General features: G+C 33.3%; 1 protein-coding gene across 6 annotated transcripts in view; it reads left to right on the plus strand.

Annotated features, from left to right (window-relative positions):
- BOLL (boule RNA binding protein) overlaps window positions 1-20070 on the plus strand; it is a 60786-nt gene that overhangs the window by 5950 nt on the left and 34766 nt on the right. For all 6 annotated transcript variants that reach the window (XR_013373240.1, XR_013373241.1, XR_013373242.1 and 3 more), the window contains exons 3-9: window positions 1058-1149; window positions 2940-2994; window positions 5234-5309; window positions 9049-9176; window positions 14112-14183; window positions 18406-18453; window positions 19250-19378. Coding sequence is in view for 3 of the 6 variants with exons in the window: in XM_077885657.1 (XP_077741783.1) it covers window positions 1058-1149; window positions 2940-2994; window positions 5234-5309; window positions 9049-9176; window positions 14112-14183; window positions 18406-18453; window positions 19250-19378 (600 nt within the window). In the remaining 3 variants the exon portion in view is untranslated. The remainder of the gene's footprint in view (window positions 1-1057; window positions 1150-2939; window positions 2995-5233; window positions 5310-9048; window positions 9177-14111; window positions 14184-18405; window positions 18454-19249; window positions 19379-20070) is intronic.

Raw genomic sequence — 20070 nt, forward strand, 5'->3', positions numbered from 1 at the left:
ACTCAGGTGTCCCGAATTAATTTGTTTTTAAATATTTAATAGAAATTCTTATTCTGGCATTGATTCCATTTTAAGTTTATTGAAATAAGAGGTATTTAGTTATTCTGAGATTAACTTAGTATTTGTCAACAGTCAGTTTAGCAGCTTTACATTACCAACTAATAGCTGATGATGTAAGTAGTAAGGGAACAGTGGAACTCAGGAGGCATAGCCTCCTGCCATTGGGCATGTCTTTTTCTGAGTATATAAAGAAATTTTTTTTCTAAAGACATTTAAAGTCCCCCATGAAGTAATTATACATGTGCTAGAAAATGAAATAGCAATGAATTTAGTGTGAATACTCTAGGAAAAGATGATATGAGTCTATTGAGAGACTATTTCAATTAAAACCATCTTTGTAGATATCTTGTACATTATAGTTTAATAATGACTCAGATTTTTATTTTGAATATCATAACGTCATTATTTAGCTGAAATGTATATTGAGTACATAAACTATCTTAAAACCTTTAAATCGTGTAACCACTTTATTGGTATCACAAACTTAGTTCAAGTACTTTTGGAAATATATTCCTTTCCTTAGACCTTACTCTTCCTGGAGACTGCTGATTAAAATAGAGGGACTGATATATGCCTCAACTAGGATATATGGAACATCCTAGTTCCACTGCCACAATCATGGGCTCTCTGAGCCATAAGAACCAATAGCAATATGCCCTTACTATAGTTACAGCCATGCCCAATTCAAATTATTTTTTAAAAACTAACCAACAAGAATTTCTTTAAATATTAGTGGACTTTCTTTGTGGCTCTAAAGTAATTCAACTGAAAAGTTTTTTATTTATTGTAATAGTTTAACAACATAGTTACTGCATAAAGCAATATATTTACATTGATTTTAATAATTTAGTGGTTTATGTACTGTTTTTATGCTGAGGCATTCTTATATTCACATTACTATTGCTTATAATCTTTTCTGTCTCCAAAACAAGCATAAGACTTGTTTCATTTTTTAGCAATTAAAAATATTTTTTGTGTTTTCCTTTTATGCCATTAGACAAATGAAAATGATTTAAGAAAATTTTTTTCCCAGTATGGGTCTGTAAAAGAAGTGAAGATTGTAAATGACAGAGCTGGAGTGTCCAAAGGGTTAGTATCACTATAGAAAGTACATAGAATTAACAATTGTATTTTTATTGGATTACTAGGTTTTGCACGATAACTTACTTTGATTCCATTTTTTCAAAAGAGAATTTCATGCCCTCTTCTTTTCCTCCTACGTTTGATCTCCCATTTCGTATGTGTGTGTGTGTATTTTGAAGGAGGAGGGGAACACTATAATAATCCTTAATTTGTTAGGAAGTTTTTCTTGCATGGGCTGAGGGACCATTCAGTGTTAGGTAGCAAGCTATTAATGTTGAGTAATATTGGGTAGCTAAGGAATCAGAAGCTAAAGAAATCAAATACTTTTGGATTTGTATGCTTGCTTTAGCCTAGAGAGAGCTTTATTTGAAAAAAAATGGACACAAAAAATGTCTGTAGGTTTTGGTTCAGATACCTAATTAGGTTTCAAATGAAAATTGAGAATAAATTGGTAGTATTTGTCTACAAGTCACTAAAGACCTTAGAGCTGTTTCAGTGGATTGGTATATACAAAAGCCAAATTTCAGAGAATACATAGTCTACTCACTTAAGAAGTTTGACAGCAAAGTTAAAGAAAATGGGTAAGATAGTAGAGATCAGTGAAGGATTGTGTTTGATTTTTTGAGAGAGAGGCAGGACATACATATTTATAGACATAAGAGAAAGGATCAGTGAGGTGGATAGAAAATTATACTAGTGGGAAACAACATTTAAGTATGTCAGATAAGCACTTTGGAAGAGATGAGATCCTGCAGAAAGTTTATTTTTAAACAATTGAGATACTTCCTCAGACTGACAAATAGGATGAAGTGAGATTGTACCTCTTGTATTAGGTTAATAGAATTTGCAATATTTTGGTAATCTCCATTTTTTAACCATTGAAAAACACATTGACATGTAAACTGTATTTTATGCCTTTTCCACTGGGTGGTGTATGTGTTCTACCAAAAAAATTACGTAAAAATATTTCCTTATCCCTTGTTTAATGTTTGGGCAAATAGAAAAAATAAGAAATTCCTTTGTTAAAAAAGTAAACTTTTTATATAATAATTAAAAATCAAAATAGCAGTCAAGATATTTAACACTACTATAGTTTCCTTAAATCGTCTAAGTAGAAATTATGCTGTGGGGGGTGGGGGATATTCTTTTTATTTCTTTCATATCTTTTTGTCTATGTTGGCTTTTTGGATGTTGCATACACAGTGTATTTGTATCTTGAACATCATATGAATTGTACTCTGAAGGTAATAATTATACACGAGAAGTAGATATGAAATCTGGTATGTACATATTTTTAATTGATTTATATTTGAGAAATATTAGTAATTGCATTATCAGTTTATATGTGCTAATAATAAATAATATATCTGTCATTCATTTACCAATATAAAAAATTGCATTGTGTTGAAATTTTTAAGTTTTTTTCTTACTCTCATTCCTATTTAAGCTAAATTTCTATTATTTTTAAAGGTGATTATTGCTCTGTACTAAAATTTATTGCATCCTAATTTGTAGGTAGAACATGAATCCTTCATGTTTTCCTGCCTTGTATATAGCTCAGATCTGAAACTGTTTCAAGATATCTTGAGTTGTTTTTTTTTTTTTTTTTTAATTTTAGTGTCTCTGAGAGGAGGTGACAGTGTTAAGCCCTGAATGATTCTCTTAAATTTTGCATGCTAGTACACCAGAGAAAACTGCTTATTCCTACAGTGGCCCATCCTTAAAAGAAAAAGAAATTTAATCTTAATATAACTCTAATGTAATGTTCTAAGAAAATAATTAATATATTTATTTAGGTATGGTTTTGTCACTTTTGAAACACAAGAAGATGCACAAAAAATTTTACAAGAGGTAAGATCTCTTAATGTATTTAACTCCATTCTTTGGAACTTCTTTGAAACTAATCCTTTAGGATTTTTTTTTTTATTGTTAGTGTTCTAGTACAATGATTGATTACCAAAAAAAAAGATTAAGATTTTATTTATTTATTTATTCATGAGAGACACATTGAAACTAATCCTTTAGGATTTTTTTTTTTTATTGTTAGTGTTCTAGTACAATGATTGATTACCAAAAAAAAAGATTAAGATTTTATTTATTTATTTATTCATGAGAGACACAGAGAGAAAGGCAGAGACACACAGGCAGAGGGAGAAGCAGAGTCCCTGCAGGGAGCCCAATGCAGGACTCAATCCCCAGATCCTGGGATCACACCCTGAGCCAAAGGCAGACCCTCAACCATAAGCTACCCAGGTGTCCTTAGAAAAAAAATTTTAACTTATTTGCATCTCAAGATTGACATTGGTCTCCAAAAAATTGAATTAAAAAAGGATTAAACAGGGGCTCCTGGCTAGCTCAGTTGGTAGAGTGTGTGACTCTTGATCTTGAGGTTTGAGCTCCACACTGGGTATAGAGATTACTTAAAAATTTTAAAAAAGGGGGGGATCCCTGGGTGGCGCAGCGGTTTGGCGCCTGCCTTTGGCCCAGGGCGCGATCCTGGAGACCCGGGATCGAGTCCCACGTCGGGCTCCCGGTGCATGGAGCCTGCTTCTCCCTCTGCCTGTGTCTCTGCCTCTCTCTCTCTCTGTAACTATCATAAATAAATAAAAAATTAAAAAAAAATAAAAATATTTTAAAAAAAAATTTTAAAAAAGGGGGATCCCTGGGTGGCTCAGCGGTTTAGGACTTGCCTTAGGCCCAGGGCCTGATCCTGGAGACCCGGGACTGAGTTCCATGTCAGGCTCCCAGCATGGAGCCTGCTTCTCGCTCTGCCTGTGTCTCTGCCTATCTCTCTCTCTCTCTCTCTCTCTCTGTCTATCATGAACAAATAAATAAATCTTTAAAAAAAAAGATTAAAAAAAAAGGTTAAATTTTATCTACAAAAAAAAATTCCAAATCATTACATAATTATGTTTGTAAAGTTGTAATATGTTTTTTTCCTTTATTTGTTTAAACTAAGAAGTTGGGAATATCTTTTCTGAAGTGTTAACAGTACTTGGAATTCCTAAAAACACTACAAATATGGATTCCTAGAGTGAAATTATCTGAGATTATTTTCCTCCTCTGAAAAACTTTATATAAACTAACAACATTCATAGAAAAGTCTATAGCCTGCAGTTCTGTGTAATAACTTTTTATTTGACAAATGTTACATTTAATTTTTTTAGGAAAAAATAGAGTTTGAATTGTACACTATTAAATCACATGCAGCTGATCCTCATTATTCCTAGTAGTTATGTTCTATAAAGTCACCATGAACACTTAATTGCAAATATTGGACTATTGCTCCTAGAAAAGTACAAGACTAGGTTCCCACAAGTTTCTGGTTACATTATTTTTATCAACCAATCAGTACATGACTTTTCTTATGTGTTTTTCTGTTTAAGGACATTGTTAAATATATATTGTTGATTTATTAACTTTGAACTCCTGGCCAACACTGCTATAACTCGAGCTTGAATGAAGCCCATCTAAAACACATCTTCTCCATAAGGCAAATGACAATCTTCTTGTGCTTATAAACACTAGACAGCACTTCAACACTACACTTGAGGGCCATTTTAAATAGCCCAGTTTTTAAAAAAGTAACAAAATCAACATAAAACACAAAAATAACACACCAATATAAAACGCAAAAAAAACACGTACTAAACAGAACATGAAACAAACTCTTGTTTAAGAGCTGAAACACGAAGACATAGCATAGCATTGCCTTATTTGACCTCAGCCTGGGACTATGTATGTCAGGCAATTCAACCTCTCACCTCTCTGCTCATGTCCACCAATAACCACTAAATTGCTACAAGTGTTGGTTTTGGGATTACAAATATTTTAGTGAATAGATGAATTCCCAAATATGGGATCTATGAATAGAGGATTGACTGTATTCCAATTAAAGAACTAGGGTCAGAGCTTTGGAACCAAGATTCAAATCCAGATCTTTTAATAGCCAAAGACTTTGCCCTTTCCAATATTCCTAGATGCTTTCAAAAACTATTATAATCTGAATTTTAAAAATCATTTCTCACTAGTTTTTCATTATTGATTTTATAAAACAGTAATACTGAGATAATTTTTTTTCTTATTTTAGGCTGAAAAACTTAATTATAAGGATAAGAAATTGAACATTGGTCCAGCAATAAGAAAGCAACAAGTAGGAATCCCTCGTATGTATTGATAACTAATGTATTTTTCAATGTTTTCGCATGGTTCTTTTTTGAAATATTAGACTTTTTCTAGATCTTCATTAAAATATCAGGCTTCTTTCATTTAATAAAGTTATTTTAGCAAAATTGGTGATCAAATGAATATTTCTTACCACAAATAAATATGTTAGATTTTTGGGGGGCAGAGAAAATCTTACATAAATAATGGTGTTTATATATATATCATATAGTTACATCTTTAAAGGAAAACTCTTCTACAATAAAAATAAATTTAAAATTGCAAAGATGATTAAATGTAAAATACTGAAAGTAAAAATATAGAACCGAAATCAGAAACCCTAGTTGCATGGTAGGTACTGTAGCCCAAATAGTTGTGTCATAATTATCAGAGGGAACAATTCCTAAAGCTTTAAGAATTGTCAGAGTTATGTGTCTTCTTCAAACTTCTGTAATGCTTTCAACTCTACTTTTTTTTTCTCACTCTTCCTATTTATTATATTAGGCATCTTTAGAGTTAGCTTATTACCTAAATATTTACCAAATTCTATAATAGTCTTTGGCAGAAGGAGATACATTAAATTAGTAACTAAATTTTCTTATTTCTAACTGTCCTAGTGTCTACTGGGATGCTTAAAACATAAGGTGGTTATTGTATATTAACAAATTGATAGTTATATTCATTTAGACTGTTCTATTTTTGACTTAGAGGTTAACAGTCAAGTTTAATTCTGACTTAGTTATTTGTTAATTTAGAAGATAGCTGAAGTATCCTCAGTAGGTTAAGACTTCTTTTTAGTTCCAAGGGTTAAGTGTAACATGTAATAACAGTTCTATTTTACCAGCAGTAGATATAAGTAGTAATGTTCATACTACAACCTACAAGTTGCTTTGGGTAAAAGCAAACAAAGAATAAATTTGAGAAGTATAGGGTTAAATAACTTAACCAAATGGTAACGTTAGCCTTCAAATCCAGGATACGTTGATTACAAAGCTCTTTATACTTTTCTGCAAATAAATATTAGGTATAAAAGTAGATTTACAAAATATGGGGAATGGGATCCCTGGGTGGCTCAGCGGTTTGGCACCTGCCTTTGGCCCAGGATGCGATCCTGGAGTCCCGGGATCGAGTTCCGTGTTGGGCTCCCAGCATGGAGCCTGCTCCTCCCTCCTCCTCTCTCTCTCTCTCTCTCTCTCTCTCTGTCATGAATAAATAAATATTTTTTTTAAAAAAAGAAACAAAATATGGGGAATTTTTATCTCAATTTTTTCTCAAATCTATTACTTTTTCCATCTCCATTACCAACATTCTAATCCTAGCTACCCATTTTGCTTGCCTTGATTACTTGGAAGAGCCTCTTAACTGGTCTTTCTGAATCCATTCTTGGTAACCCCTCACCCATCAAGGCAGCCGGAGTGATCTTTCAGAAGTGTACATTTTTATGTTATTCTCTGCTAATTTTGAGCTGTTCTTTCCTTTTCTTTTTTTTTTTTAAGATTTTATTTTTTTCATGAGAGACACAGAGAGAGGCAGAGACACAGACAGAGGGAGAAGCAGGCTCCATGCAAGGTGCCTGACGTGGGACTCGATCCCGGGTCTCCAGAATCACGCCCTGGACTGAAGGTGGCACTAAACCTCTGGGCCACCAGAGCTGCCCTTTTTCTTTTTTCTTTTTTTAAGATTTTATTTATTTATCTGACAGAACACAAGCAGGGGGAGCAGCAGGCAGAGGAACAAAGAGAAGGATGCCCATGGAGCAGGGAGCCTGATAAGTGTTTGATCCTAGGACCCAGAGATCATGACCTGAGCCTAAGGCAGATAGTTAACCGACTGAGCCACTCAAGCACCCCTGCTCTTTCCTTTTCTTCACATACTTTAGCCTTCTCTCAGTTCACAGTATGCCATACTCTTGATATGTATTATTTTTCTTTACCTAGAACGCTCTTTGCCATCACATTTCCATCCCAATCGTTTTTATTTTCAATAAGCCTAACACCCTCCGTGGAGCCCAATGTGAGGTTGAACTCACAACCCTGAGATCAGGAGTTGAGCTGAGATCAAGAGTCAGACACTTAACTGACTCAGCCCCTCAATCATTTTTTAAAGCTCATTCCAAACATCATTTCTTCACAAATTAAACACAGTGGGAATGTACATACTACCCAGTGTAATAATCTGCTCTCTTAATGTATTTATCAAAATTGTATGTAATTAGCTAATAACTATTCTCTCCACCAGAACCTATCTTCCACATGGCATGTTCAGTTTTTTTCTTTTTTCTTTTTGGCTGTATCACCAGCCAAGTTCAATGCTTTGTAATAGTACTGACTCAAAATCTATTTATTTAAATAAACCTCTGGTTCCTTGATTATCTTTGGAAGAAAATCTATGAACCTCCTGAATTGTGTGCAGAATGTTGTTTGAATGTATATATCTCTGAGAAAAGGCTCCATGGCTTTCATCACGTTCTCAAAAGGATGGAATTAAGAATCACAAACATAAGCAGTAACAATACTAGATGAAATATAGTGAAAATATAAAAGCTCAGATGCAGTAGTGCTGCTTAAAGTGGTAGGCCAGTGCTACTCAGAGTGTGGTTTGCAGACAGTAAGAGTTCACTTAGAATCTGTCAAAATGCAGATCCTCGGGTCCTATTCCAGACTTCCTGAATGTGGCCTTGGAATTTGTATCCTAATAAACTATCTAGATGATTCTAGTGTATGTTAAAATTTGAGAATTATTGGTATAGTGGAAAGAGGATTGCCAGTTCCAGTGGTTTATATAAACTTGCTGGTCAAGTACTTAATTTGATTTGGCTTATATAAAATTTTCAAGTGTGCCACTAACAAAAAAATTTTTTTTTTAATTTGGGGGGAAGAAAGGATATATATATATAACTTGATCTGAGAGAAGAGATGAGGACCCAGAACTAGCCACAAGATTTGTGGTCATGTTTGCAATAGCGGCAGTTGTAGCAAAGGGAGGCTACAGAATAAAAGAGTCATAGCATCAATGAATGCTTGTGATAGTAGGATCCAAAGAATTTGTAGGATGGAACCAAAATGTATTCAGGAAAGTGTGTAATCTTTTCCAACTTCACTGCCTTCATCATCTTTGGCCTTTTACAAATAAAAAGTCTTACTAGGATCTTAGGAACTTCATTACATTGTGTATAGTCTTCAGTTAGCCTTATATATAGTTTATATTTGTAAAAATAATGATCTTGGTGATAATTTAAATTGTTAAGCCTGGTGTTTGATTACATTGCTATTAAAATCTAAATTGGTGAATTTTTAGTATTCTTTATTGAACTTTTTAAAATTCATTTTAAGCTAATAAAAGCTCTAAGTGAGTTTAAAAAGATACTTTGTAAATACTTTAACATAGAATTTTTTAATTTGCTACATTCAATTTTTACTGTAACTGTAGAGGTGTGCTAAGATAAACATTTTTAACTGTTCAGAAATTACCTTTTTAAAAGTTAAATTGAGGGATCCCTGGGTGGCGCAGCGGTTTGGCACCTGCCTTTGGCCCAGGGTGTGATCCTGGAGACCCAGGATCAAATCCCACGTCGGGCTCCCGGTGCATGGAGCCTGCTTCTCCCTCTGCCTGTGTCTCTGCCTCTCTCTCTCTCTCTCTCTCTCTCTCTCTCTCTGTGACTATCATAAATAAATAAAAATTTTAAAAAAATAAAATAAAAGTTAAATTGAGCATTTTAATTATTATTAATCTTTGCTTTAGGTTCCAGTATAATGCCAGCAGCTGGAACAATGTATCTAACAACTTCAACTGGATATCCTTACACTTATCATAATGGTGTTGCTTATTTTCATACTCCAGAGGTAACTTCTGTCCCACCACCTTGGCCTGTAAGTAATTTTCATCTTAACAGGGTTTCCATCTATTCTGTCGGTTTTTAAAAAATATTTATTTCTGAAATATTTCAATCACAGACAAGTACAAATAATAATATAATAGTCATGTAGCTGCCACTTAAATTTAATAAATGTTAACATTTTACCATGTTTACTTAAGTTCTTTTAATAGAGGGAAATGTGAGAAATTCAGGTAATGTCTCCTTGCCCCCATTTTCTTACCCTCTTTTTCTCCTCAGAAATCGCCAGAATATCTTTCCTATCATTTTATGTTTTTACTACAAATGCGTTACTTTTGGTGATTTTTAAACACAATGTAAATCTAGTTTTTCTATTCAACATTATGTTTTTGAGATTAAACCACATTGATCCTAGTATATCTAACTCACTTATTTTAATATTTTACAATATTCTTCTATATGAGTGTATATTCCTCTATTGATGGACATTTTAAGTTTTTTCTGTAATCAAGACTACAGTGAATCCAGATCTTGTATGTATTATGTGAGAATTTATCTAGGAAGGTAGTCTTCAAAGTTTTTTACTTGTATATCCTCTAAAAATTTTCTGAAAAATTATGAATACTCATTTTTAAGTTGATATCTGAAATTTATCATAATTTTAAATAACTTAGGAATATTATATATTCTGCATGTTTACCTAAAATTAATATAATGTTATATGTCAGTTATACCTCAAATAAAAGGATGGAAAATGTCTGCTCTAGAACTCTATTAACAAAAGTAAGTCAGCCAAATAAAATTAATCAAAGTTTTCATTTCTATTAAGTCATTTCTATTAGAATCTATTAGAAAATTTTGACTTTTAATTTTAATTAATTACATTTAAGTTCAGTTAAATGAGTTATGTATTCCTGTAACCATCATGTTAGTGAAATAAGGGACCATCTCCCCTTTGATATTTCTTTTTTTAAGATTTTATTTATTTATTCATGAGAGAGACACAGAGAGAGAAGCAGAAACACAGGCAGAGGGAGAAGCAGGCTCCTAACAGGGAGCCTGATGCGGGACTCAATCCCAGGACCAGGATCATGCCCTGAGCCAAAGGCAGACACTCAACCACTGAGCCACCCAGGCACCCCTCCCCTTTAGTATTTCTTATACAAGCTCTTTTTGCATTGCTTCTCTCACATCTCAAGGGCATTGTCTTCTTGAATTGTCTATTTGTTTGATGCTCTATTGGCATTTATATTCCCAAATAAAGTATTATAACAGATCCAAAATGAGTGATAAATGTGCCTTTCATCATGAAGGAGAAGGGCAATTGTGAAAGGGGAGTAATAAAAACACAGATACATGATACACAGATACATTCACAGATCAAATCAAGTAGAAGTACATGTTGAAATTTAGGATCTAAAAATTCATACTTCTAAACCTATTCATGCCCATGTACCACTGGAAAATTTTTCTATTCCCCTATCTTGATCTAGGGCTTCAATATATGCATTGAAGTAGAATTTCACATATAAAATATATACATCTTTGATTAAATTTTCCAAATGGCTTTCCAAAGTATACCAGTTTACACTTTAGCTAACAGTTTATGAGAGCTCCAATTTCCCCATAATCTGCCAACCCTTTAATTTTAAATTTTTACCAATATTATTATGAAATAGTATTTTTTTAATTTTTTAGTCATTGGTTAAGATTGAACATATTTCATGTATTTATTGACCATTCCACTTTCTTCTGTGAGGGGCCTTTTCATATCCTTTATCTTTTTTTATTGGAATTGTCTTTCTCTTGAAGTAATTCTATGAATTTTGTGAGTTCTTCTGGTATGTGGCTTGTCTGTTACTTTACAGGATTTTTTTGTCATATACTTTTTCTTTGTTCTAATGTTAACAAATGTATTAATGTTTTCCCTTTATGGTTTCATCTTTTGGTCTCTTGTTTTGTTTTTGTTTTTTTTTTAGATTTTATTTATTCATGAGAGACACAGAGAGAGAGGCAGAGACATAGGCAGAGGGAGAAGCCGGCTTCCTGCAGGGAGCTGGATGCGTGACTTGATCCCAGGCTCAATCCCCAGACTCCAGGATCATGCTCTGAGCTGAAGGCAGACGGTCAACCACTGAGCCACTCAGGCGTCCCTTGGTCTCTTGTTTTTAAAACAAAACACTTCCAAAAAAAGATTTAAAAATTAAATTTAAAAAAACCACTCCCTTATTATAGATATCCTATATTTTGTTAAAGATTTATTTATTTATTCCTGAGAGACAGAGAGAGAGAGAGAGAGAGAGAGAGAGAGGCAGAGACACAGGCAGAAGGATATCCTATATTTTGTTAAAGATTTATTTATTCCTGAGAGAGAGAGAGAGAGAGGCAGAGACACAGGCAGGGAGCCTGATGCGGAACTTGATCCCAGATCCCGGGATCATGACCTGAGCCAAAGGCAGGCGCCCAGCCACTGAGCCACCAGGCATCCCATATATTTTATCTTTAAAATACTGTAGTGTTTCAGTTTTTCACATCTAGAGTTTAAATCTGAAGCTCATGTATTGACTAATCCGTCCTCTTTCACTGTTTTGATGAATCCTCTGTGTAATTCCACACTGGGGGGAGGGTGTCTTATGGGCTCTTTATTCTGTTCTGTTGGTGTATTTGTTTGCCCTGCCAGTTCTGTTTTAATTCCTGTTGCTTTAAACGAATGCTAAAATCTGATAGGGCAGCCCTGTCACTTTTTTCTTCAGGAGTCTTTCATCTATCCTTAAGTCTTTACTTTTATAAATATAAATTTTATAATCCAGCTTGTTCAATTCTGTGAAAATCTTTTGTTGGGTTTTTATTAGAATTGCATTAAATATGTAGATTAATTTGGGTATGATACTGAATTTTACCATCCACAAACATTTATTTAGGTCTTTTATTTCAACCTGTCAATAAAATTTTCTTTCTCCATAAAATAGCTTAGCATGTCTTTTATTGGATTTATTCTTAGGTACTCTGTGGTTTTTGTTGCTTTTATGAATGGTGTTTTTTTTAATCATACTTCCTAATAGATTGTGACCGGTATGTAATAATGCTTTTTTAAGTGTTAACATTCTATCAGTAACCTTCATCTAGATAATCTTTTATGATTCAGTATAGTTCTGTTTTTTTCTGCTCTTTTCTCATTTTTCCCCATTGAGTTATTACACTAGCATTGTCTCTGCTGTAGTATTTATACAATAACATGATCTTGTTCTTGAAAAATGAAACAAGTTCACTGATTCACATAAGCTTTATGTATATATACACATATATACCTATACATACATACACTTTAGGTTTTGGAAGGTAATCTTAGACTTAACCAGGGTTTCTCAACCTCAGTACTATTGGCATTTTGAGCCAGATGATACTGTTTTTTTGGAGGCAGCCCTGTACATACATGGTAGGATGTTAGCATGTCCTAGCCTCCCTATATCTATAAAAACCTAAAGTATTGCCAGATATTCCCTAGGGGGGCAAAGTCACACCTGATTGAGAATTACTGCCCCTAATCAATTAAGGAAGTTATTTCATATTCTGTTTGCTAACAGTAAGACTATTGAATTTATCATGAAAAGGTATTGAATTTTAATAAATCTTTTCCTATATCTTTTTTTAATTTTATTTATTTCTTCATGAGAGAGAGAGGCAGAGACACAGGCAGAGGGAGAAGCAGGCTCCATGCAGGGAGCCCGATGCGGGACTCAATCCCGGGACTCCAGGATCAGGCCCTGAACCAAAGGCAGACGCTCAACCGCTGAGCCATCTAGCATCCCAATCTTTTTCTGCTGAGATTTTTTTTCCTCCTTTAATCTATTAATAGAAATCAAATAATTAATATAGTAAATTACATTATTATTTTCCAATATTAATCTGTGGTATAAATTTATTAGCATTTGATAATCTGAAAATTGTACAGAAAACTATGATACTTCATTTTTCGAGGGGGTGGAGAGGGAGTGAACATTAAAACAAAATAATGTAAAGTAGATTCCATGTTAGAAATTGAATTTTAGGGGAGCCTCTGTGGCTCAGTCAGTTAAGCATCTATCTGCCTTCTGCTCGGGTCATGATCCCAGAGTCTTGGGATCAAGCCCCACAAGGTCCTGGGATGGTCCTGCTGAGCAGGCAGTCTGCTTCTCCCTCCCATTTGCCCCTCCCCCTTCTCATGCTCTCTCTCACTTACTCTCTCTCTCAGATAAATAAAATCTTTTTAAAAATTAGAAATTGAATTTTAATAGCTATCATTAAAGTTCATTTCACTTATTCTATAATACAATTTGCTTGCTTTATTAATGGTTTGGTTTTAAATAATCTATTTTGGGGTTTACTCTAGTACTCTGAATAATAAAGTGTCATATGTACTTCAAACATAGAGAAATCACTTGGAGTTTATTGGGTGTTTAACTCATTTAAATGTCAAATTAATAAAATGGAATTTGATAAATGTTTCAATAAGTAATGTATTTGCCTTAATTAAATTATAACAAGGAGTAGGATTTAATTTTTTGTAAGCAGTGAGAAATCAGTGGCAAAATCAGATATGATTATTTAGTTCTGTGTTATGTAAACATTTTCTACTACTGGTCTCATGATGGAAATAGGTAGTGTCAGGTTAAGTCCACCTGCCTTATCTCTTAAATATTCTCTTAGAACTATGTTTTCATAATCTTTGGACTATAAGCAACTTTTCTGGTATTGTTTTAGCATTACCATGGATATGAAACCAAAAAAAAGTACAATACTGTGATGATTTTAGTACATGTAAGTGGAATTGGTAATAATATCAATTAAGAGATAGAAAAATGATATTTCCAATTAGAGACCATGACTCGACTGAGTTTAGGTAACAATTTGAGATAAATTTCATAATAAACTATTTTAAATAATTTTCCTAGGCCTAAAATAATTTTTCAATTTTTTTTTCCTCTTCTAGTCACGTTCTATATCTAGTTCTCCTGTGATGGTAGCTCAGCCAGTTTATCAGCAACCTGCATATCACTACCAGGTAAACATGAAATTATAATGAAAAAAAAATTATAATGAAAATTCTCTTTAATACCATCAGTCTTTTCAAGTAAATTTCATTGTATTCTTTCTCATGCAAATGCTCTGGTAATTAAAAAGAGATAGATAAGACCTGATAGCGGTGGGTTTTTTTTTTTTTTCCTTTTATTATGGGGAACTAAACAATACCATACAAGAAGATGGAATGTTTGATTCTGTTTAATCAAATGTAATGTCAGTTTTGTTCCCCTGGCTAAGGTTTAATCTAAAAAGTTTTTAGAAATAATTCCCAAAGCAACATACAGATAACACATAAAAAATCACAGGCTGATTTTTTAATGTTATTGTTAACATTATGTCACTTTCTTGCTATTATATTTAACATAATCTATATTAAAATAAGTAATATATTAGGGGTTTATATTATGACAGCCTGTTTAGATAACCAGCATTCTTCATTAATTCTTGTGGGTGACTAGGGATAAATGAGCCATAATGCCAGGCCACTTTGGTGTTTTATAAATAAAGAACATCTGTCTACATACTGTCTACGCTGCTTTTATACTACAATGGTTCAGTAGTTGAAACAAAGATATTATGATCTCCAAAGCTTAAAATATTTACACTGGCCCTTTATAGAAGAAGTTTGCCAACCTCTGATCTATAGCATTCACATTCTCTCCTACCCCTGAATAGTGGAAGATAATTTATTTGTTTCCTTTTTTTCTTTTTGAACTTTTAAAATAGACCCACATGGAATATGAAGTTTACTGGACTTCTTTTGAGTATTAGACTGGGTTTTGGGGGGATGGTGGTATTTAAACTCTAAACAGAATTTAAGTTTATTATATGATTATATATTAATGTATATTATATATTATTATTATTATATTATTTGTAAATAAATTTGTAAATCTTATTACCAGGCTAAATATAAAGCTATCTAAAGTGTTTCCTTCACTTATTAAAGATGAAAATAACTTAATGATATATATTTAAAATATATATGTGGTATCACTTTCCCTAAGCTGCCTCCAAATTCAGCAGAAGCTCCAAAGATGGAATGTTAGATACCAGACCTTTTTAATAAGATGAGCCAAATATTGTGAAACCAGTTGGGGGACCCTTAGCTTATTGCCTACCTTGGGCACACATGAGGGGAGGATGAGATTGCAAGAGAGTAGAATGTTATGGTATGTGCCCTTCTTCTCAGCCAGGTAAAGAATACATCAGAGAATGACTAAGAAAGCTTAATGTTTGTCCCCTGAAATTTGTGAGATGGTACTCTTAGACCTGACCTCTCCTAAAAAACTCCAAAGAGACAGGTGGAGGGTTGGCAGGGGGAACAAATTAATTATTTTAAAATTCCAAAGAAGAAACTGGACTAGTCTCTGGAGGCAGACTAGCGAGAAGACTACAGTCAGAATGTGCTGAATTTCTACTCAAAACAAGCGAAGGTTTATGTGTCCCAAGAGCAAGATGTGAACTTCACAGAAGAGACCCTTTTCAAAAAACTTTAGGGTGATCCCAATAAAGAAAGAACCTGAGTAAAGTAAACTTCTAGAATCAAGGACTAGAACTGCAGCTAAAAGTTCTCAGCAGGGAGATCACCAAAGAATCCAGTAAACTACCTATCTAGAGAGTCATCATTGGGAAACTGCCACACCCCAAAAAGTGATCTGTCCTACTTTTTATCCCGGGACAAGGAAGAACAGCTCAACACAGTGCTTTTAAAGTATCAAGGGGTGAGAAAGAATATAGAGTTGCTTTCTGCCCTTGCCCCATTGAGTCCAACTCCTCCTTCATCAATCATTAATTGATTACATACAGCTATAGCTCACTTGACATACCAAATACATTCTTAAAAGTTTTTAATACAGTTTAATTTTATACTTTGACTCTGGTGTTCTGCTTAACACAAATTTTTAAATTGGAAGTATGTTACCTAGATATTACTCAGGAAAGATTTTGGTACCAATTTATAATATAATAATATTTTGTAATATAAAAAATCATTTCATTTCACATATTTCTTTTCAGGTATATATTCATCATTCTGCCTCTTGGATAAGAATCTTCCCTTGCTCTTTCTTTTTACAAATTCTAAGGTTGTATAGCTTTATCAGTTTTTATTAGTCAAATCAGGTAATGGCATGGTCTAATTAGTATTTATCTCCATATTTCTCACTTACTAAGGAGAGATCTCATTTATCTAAAAACTATATTTAAATCACTTTATTTTATAATATTTATTATAATATTAAGAGATTGATTATTATCTTGCCTTTTTGAAGGTTAGACTTCACATTATCTTGGTCATAAAATACAGTGATGTTATCCATTAACAACTTAAATAGTAAGCAGTAAATTAACAGGGATTTGGTTTAGATGATAAGTCCATGGCATCTTCTTACTTTTTTCTGTTTGACTTTATAATGAAAAAAAGACTATTAAAAATGGAAAATAACTAAAGAATAAAGCATTTGTTATTTAAAATAATACAACTAGTTTAAGAAACAAAAGTTTGAGGGACACCTGGCTGACTCAGTAGTTGAGCATCTGCCTTTGGCTCAGGGCTTGATCCTGGAGTCCTGGGAGGTTGAGTCCCACATTGGGCTCCCCACAGGGAACCTGCTTCTCCCTCTGCCTGTGTCTCTGTCTCTCTTTCTGTATCTCTCATAAATAAATAAATAAATAAATAAATAAATAAATAAATAAATCCTTTTAAAAAAAGTCTGATATATTGTCATCTTACAATAAGTTTTTAAAAATTTGACCTTTTATTTAAATAATAGCTTTTTTATACATGATTTATGTAGCATTCAATTCAGCTTTTTAAAATGTGCAATAGTGTTTTTTACTAAATTCAAAGTTTTACAACCATATTACATTAATATTAGAACTTTTTTTTAAGATTTTATTTATTCATGAGAGACACAGAAAGAGAGAGAGGAAGAGGGAGAAGCAGGCTTTACACAGGGAGCCTGACATGGGACTCGATCCCAGGTCTCCAGGATCACACACTGGGCTGAAGGTCGCGCTAAACTGCTGAGCCACTGGGGCTGACCAATATTAGAATATTTTAATTAACCCCTCCTCCCACCAAAAACTCACCCATTAGTAGTCACTCCTCTTTTAGAAAGTAGTAGTCTACTTTCTGTCTTTGCAGGTTTGCTTATTCTGAACATTTCATATAAATGTAATCTACCATAAGTGGTTGTGACTGGATTCTTTCACTTAGCATAATGCTTTCATGATTTATCCATGGTGGCATATATCATATTTCATTCCTTTGTATAGCTGAATAACATTCCATTGTATGGACATAACACATTTTATATTTTCATCAGATGACAGACATTTGGGATGTTTCCACTTTTTGTCTGTTATAAATAATACTGCTGTGATCATTCCTGTACAAATTTTTATGTGGACATAAGTTTTCATTTATTTTAGGCCTTATTACCTGGGAGTAGAATCACTGAGTCATATGGTATCTATAATATTTAAAGTTTTCAAGAAGTGTCATACTGTTTTCTGAAAAGGCTGCACCATTATATACTCACTCCAGCAGTATATGAGGATTCTAATTTCTCCACAACCTTATCAACACTTATCATCTACCTTTTTGATTAGCTGCCTAGTGGATACAGTGGATAAAAGTGGTATCACACTGATTTCCATAAGCTGAGGCTAATGATGTTGATCATCTTTATGTATGCTTATTAGCCTCTTTTATATATCTTGAGAAATATCTATTCATATCCTTTACCCATTTTTAAATTTGGATTACTTGTCTTTTTATTATTGAGTTATAACAGTTCTTTACGTATTGTAGATACAAGTTACTTATCAGATAAATAATTTATAAATGTTTTCTCCCATTCTTTGAGTTTATTTTCACTTCTTTGATGGTATTTGTAGCACAAAAGCTTTTCATTTTGATCAAGTTCAATTAATCTCTTTTCTTTTGTTGCTTTGTTGTTTGTGCTTTTCATGTCATAATTTTTTTAATTGCCTAATTCAAACCAACAAAGATTTACACATACTTTCTTATAAGAGTTTTATAGTTTTAGCTCTTTAGGTCTTTAACCCAATTTGAGTTACTTTTTGTATATAATTTGAGGTTTAAGGATCTAGCTTCACTCTTTTGCATATAGATATCCACTTTTTACCCTTGTTTATAATTTGGGTGGGGTTTTTGTTTTTGTTTTCCATTTTAGGCCCCTGCACAGTATCTACCAGGACAGTGGCAGTGGGGTGTTCCTCAGGTAAATATTAACTTTTTTTCATTGTATTTTTGTGATGACTGTATGAATATTAAAGTCAGGAGAACTAGATTTGAGATATTCCTTTTCTATTTAGTAACTGTGATACCTTTAGCAGTTCATTTAATCACTCTATTTCTTAGCTTCCTCATTTGTAAAATGGAAGTGATAATACCATACCTTTGTAAATTTCTTTACCTGATCTTGGTGAATATCACATGAGATCATGTAAGTGAAAGCATTTTATTAAAAAGTGAGTACTTACATAAACATGAAAAATTACTTTTTACTATTATGGGAAAATGTAGCATTTTTCCAGTTGTACTTCAGATTTTGCTTCAGATTGACTTGTGCTCCTCAGTGAATATCCCATCTCTCAACTTTTGATACAAAGAGTATACCACCAAAAAGACTATTTAATGACATTTCCAACTTCCATGTGAAGTCACAAAGCTGAGAATAGATGTTTATGACAACTCAAATACTATACGTTACATTATTATAACCTGTAATAATGATCTTAATGTAACTATTTTCTGAATTTATAAAAAATTCTGAAGCACTAAGAACTTTTTAATATTTACCAGTGACAAAGTTCTTTAATTACATCTACACAATTGGGATTTATAACAACCAAGAGTTCCTTGTTTGTTGCTAAGACACTTCTATGCTATTCCTGGAAAAGAACTTCCAGCAAAATATGAAACAAATATTTTTTGTCATCTGTTGGGTAAGTCACATTTGGTTTAATTGAAATAACTAATCATATTTTAATTAGAAATATGGTTCTGTGTTCTAGTCTCCTGCCTCTACTGCTCCATTCTTATACCTGCAACCTTCTGAGGTTATCTATCAACCAGTGGAAATTGCACAAGATGGTGGATGTGTCCCTCCTCCACTGTCTCTGATGGAAGCTTCAGTTCCAGAGGTATGTATTAGTCTCAAGGTAATTTATCTGTAACTATCTCATCTTAACATTTATTTCTTTCTTTTTTTTTAAAGATTTTATTTAAAAAAAATAAAGATTTTATTTAGTCATGAGTGAGAGAGAGAGAATGGCAGAGACATAGAAGGAGAAGCAGGCTCCTCACAGGGAGCCCAAGTGGGACTCAATCCCCAGACCACGCCCTGAGCTGAAGGCAGATGCCCAACTGCTGAGCCACCCAGTCATCCCTTCTTTTTCTTTTTCTAAGAATATTTAAGATCCTCATGGAAGCTGCACGCTTTTTCTTTGATTTTTTTTCGCACTTCTTCCCATTTTTATAGTATCTTAAGAATTCTTCATCTTGGACTTCTTTATTAAGTAGTTCTGAACATTTTTTTAAAAGATTTTATTTATTTATTCATGAGAGACACACAGAGAGAGGCAGAGACACAGGCAGAGGGAGAAGCAGGCCCCGTGCGAAAGCCTGATACAAGACTTGATCCCAGGACCCCAGGATCATGCCCTGAGCCAGAGGCAGATGCTCAACCACTGAGCCCACCCAGGTGCCCTAGTTCTGAACATTTCTAAAACCAACTGTTCACTATACTAGGCTAATCTCTGACTTGATTTCCTTGAAAGAATAAGATACCAAAAGATACCAAATAACTTCTCTTTCTTCTCCTTTGCCTATCAAT

Source organism: Canis aureus, chromosome 36, assembly GCF_053574225.1.
Source record: "Canis aureus isolate CA01 chromosome 36, VMU_Caureus_v.1.0, whole genome shotgun sequence".
Lineage (NCBI taxonomy): Eukaryota > Metazoa > Chordata > Mammalia > Carnivora > Canidae > Canis > Canis aureus.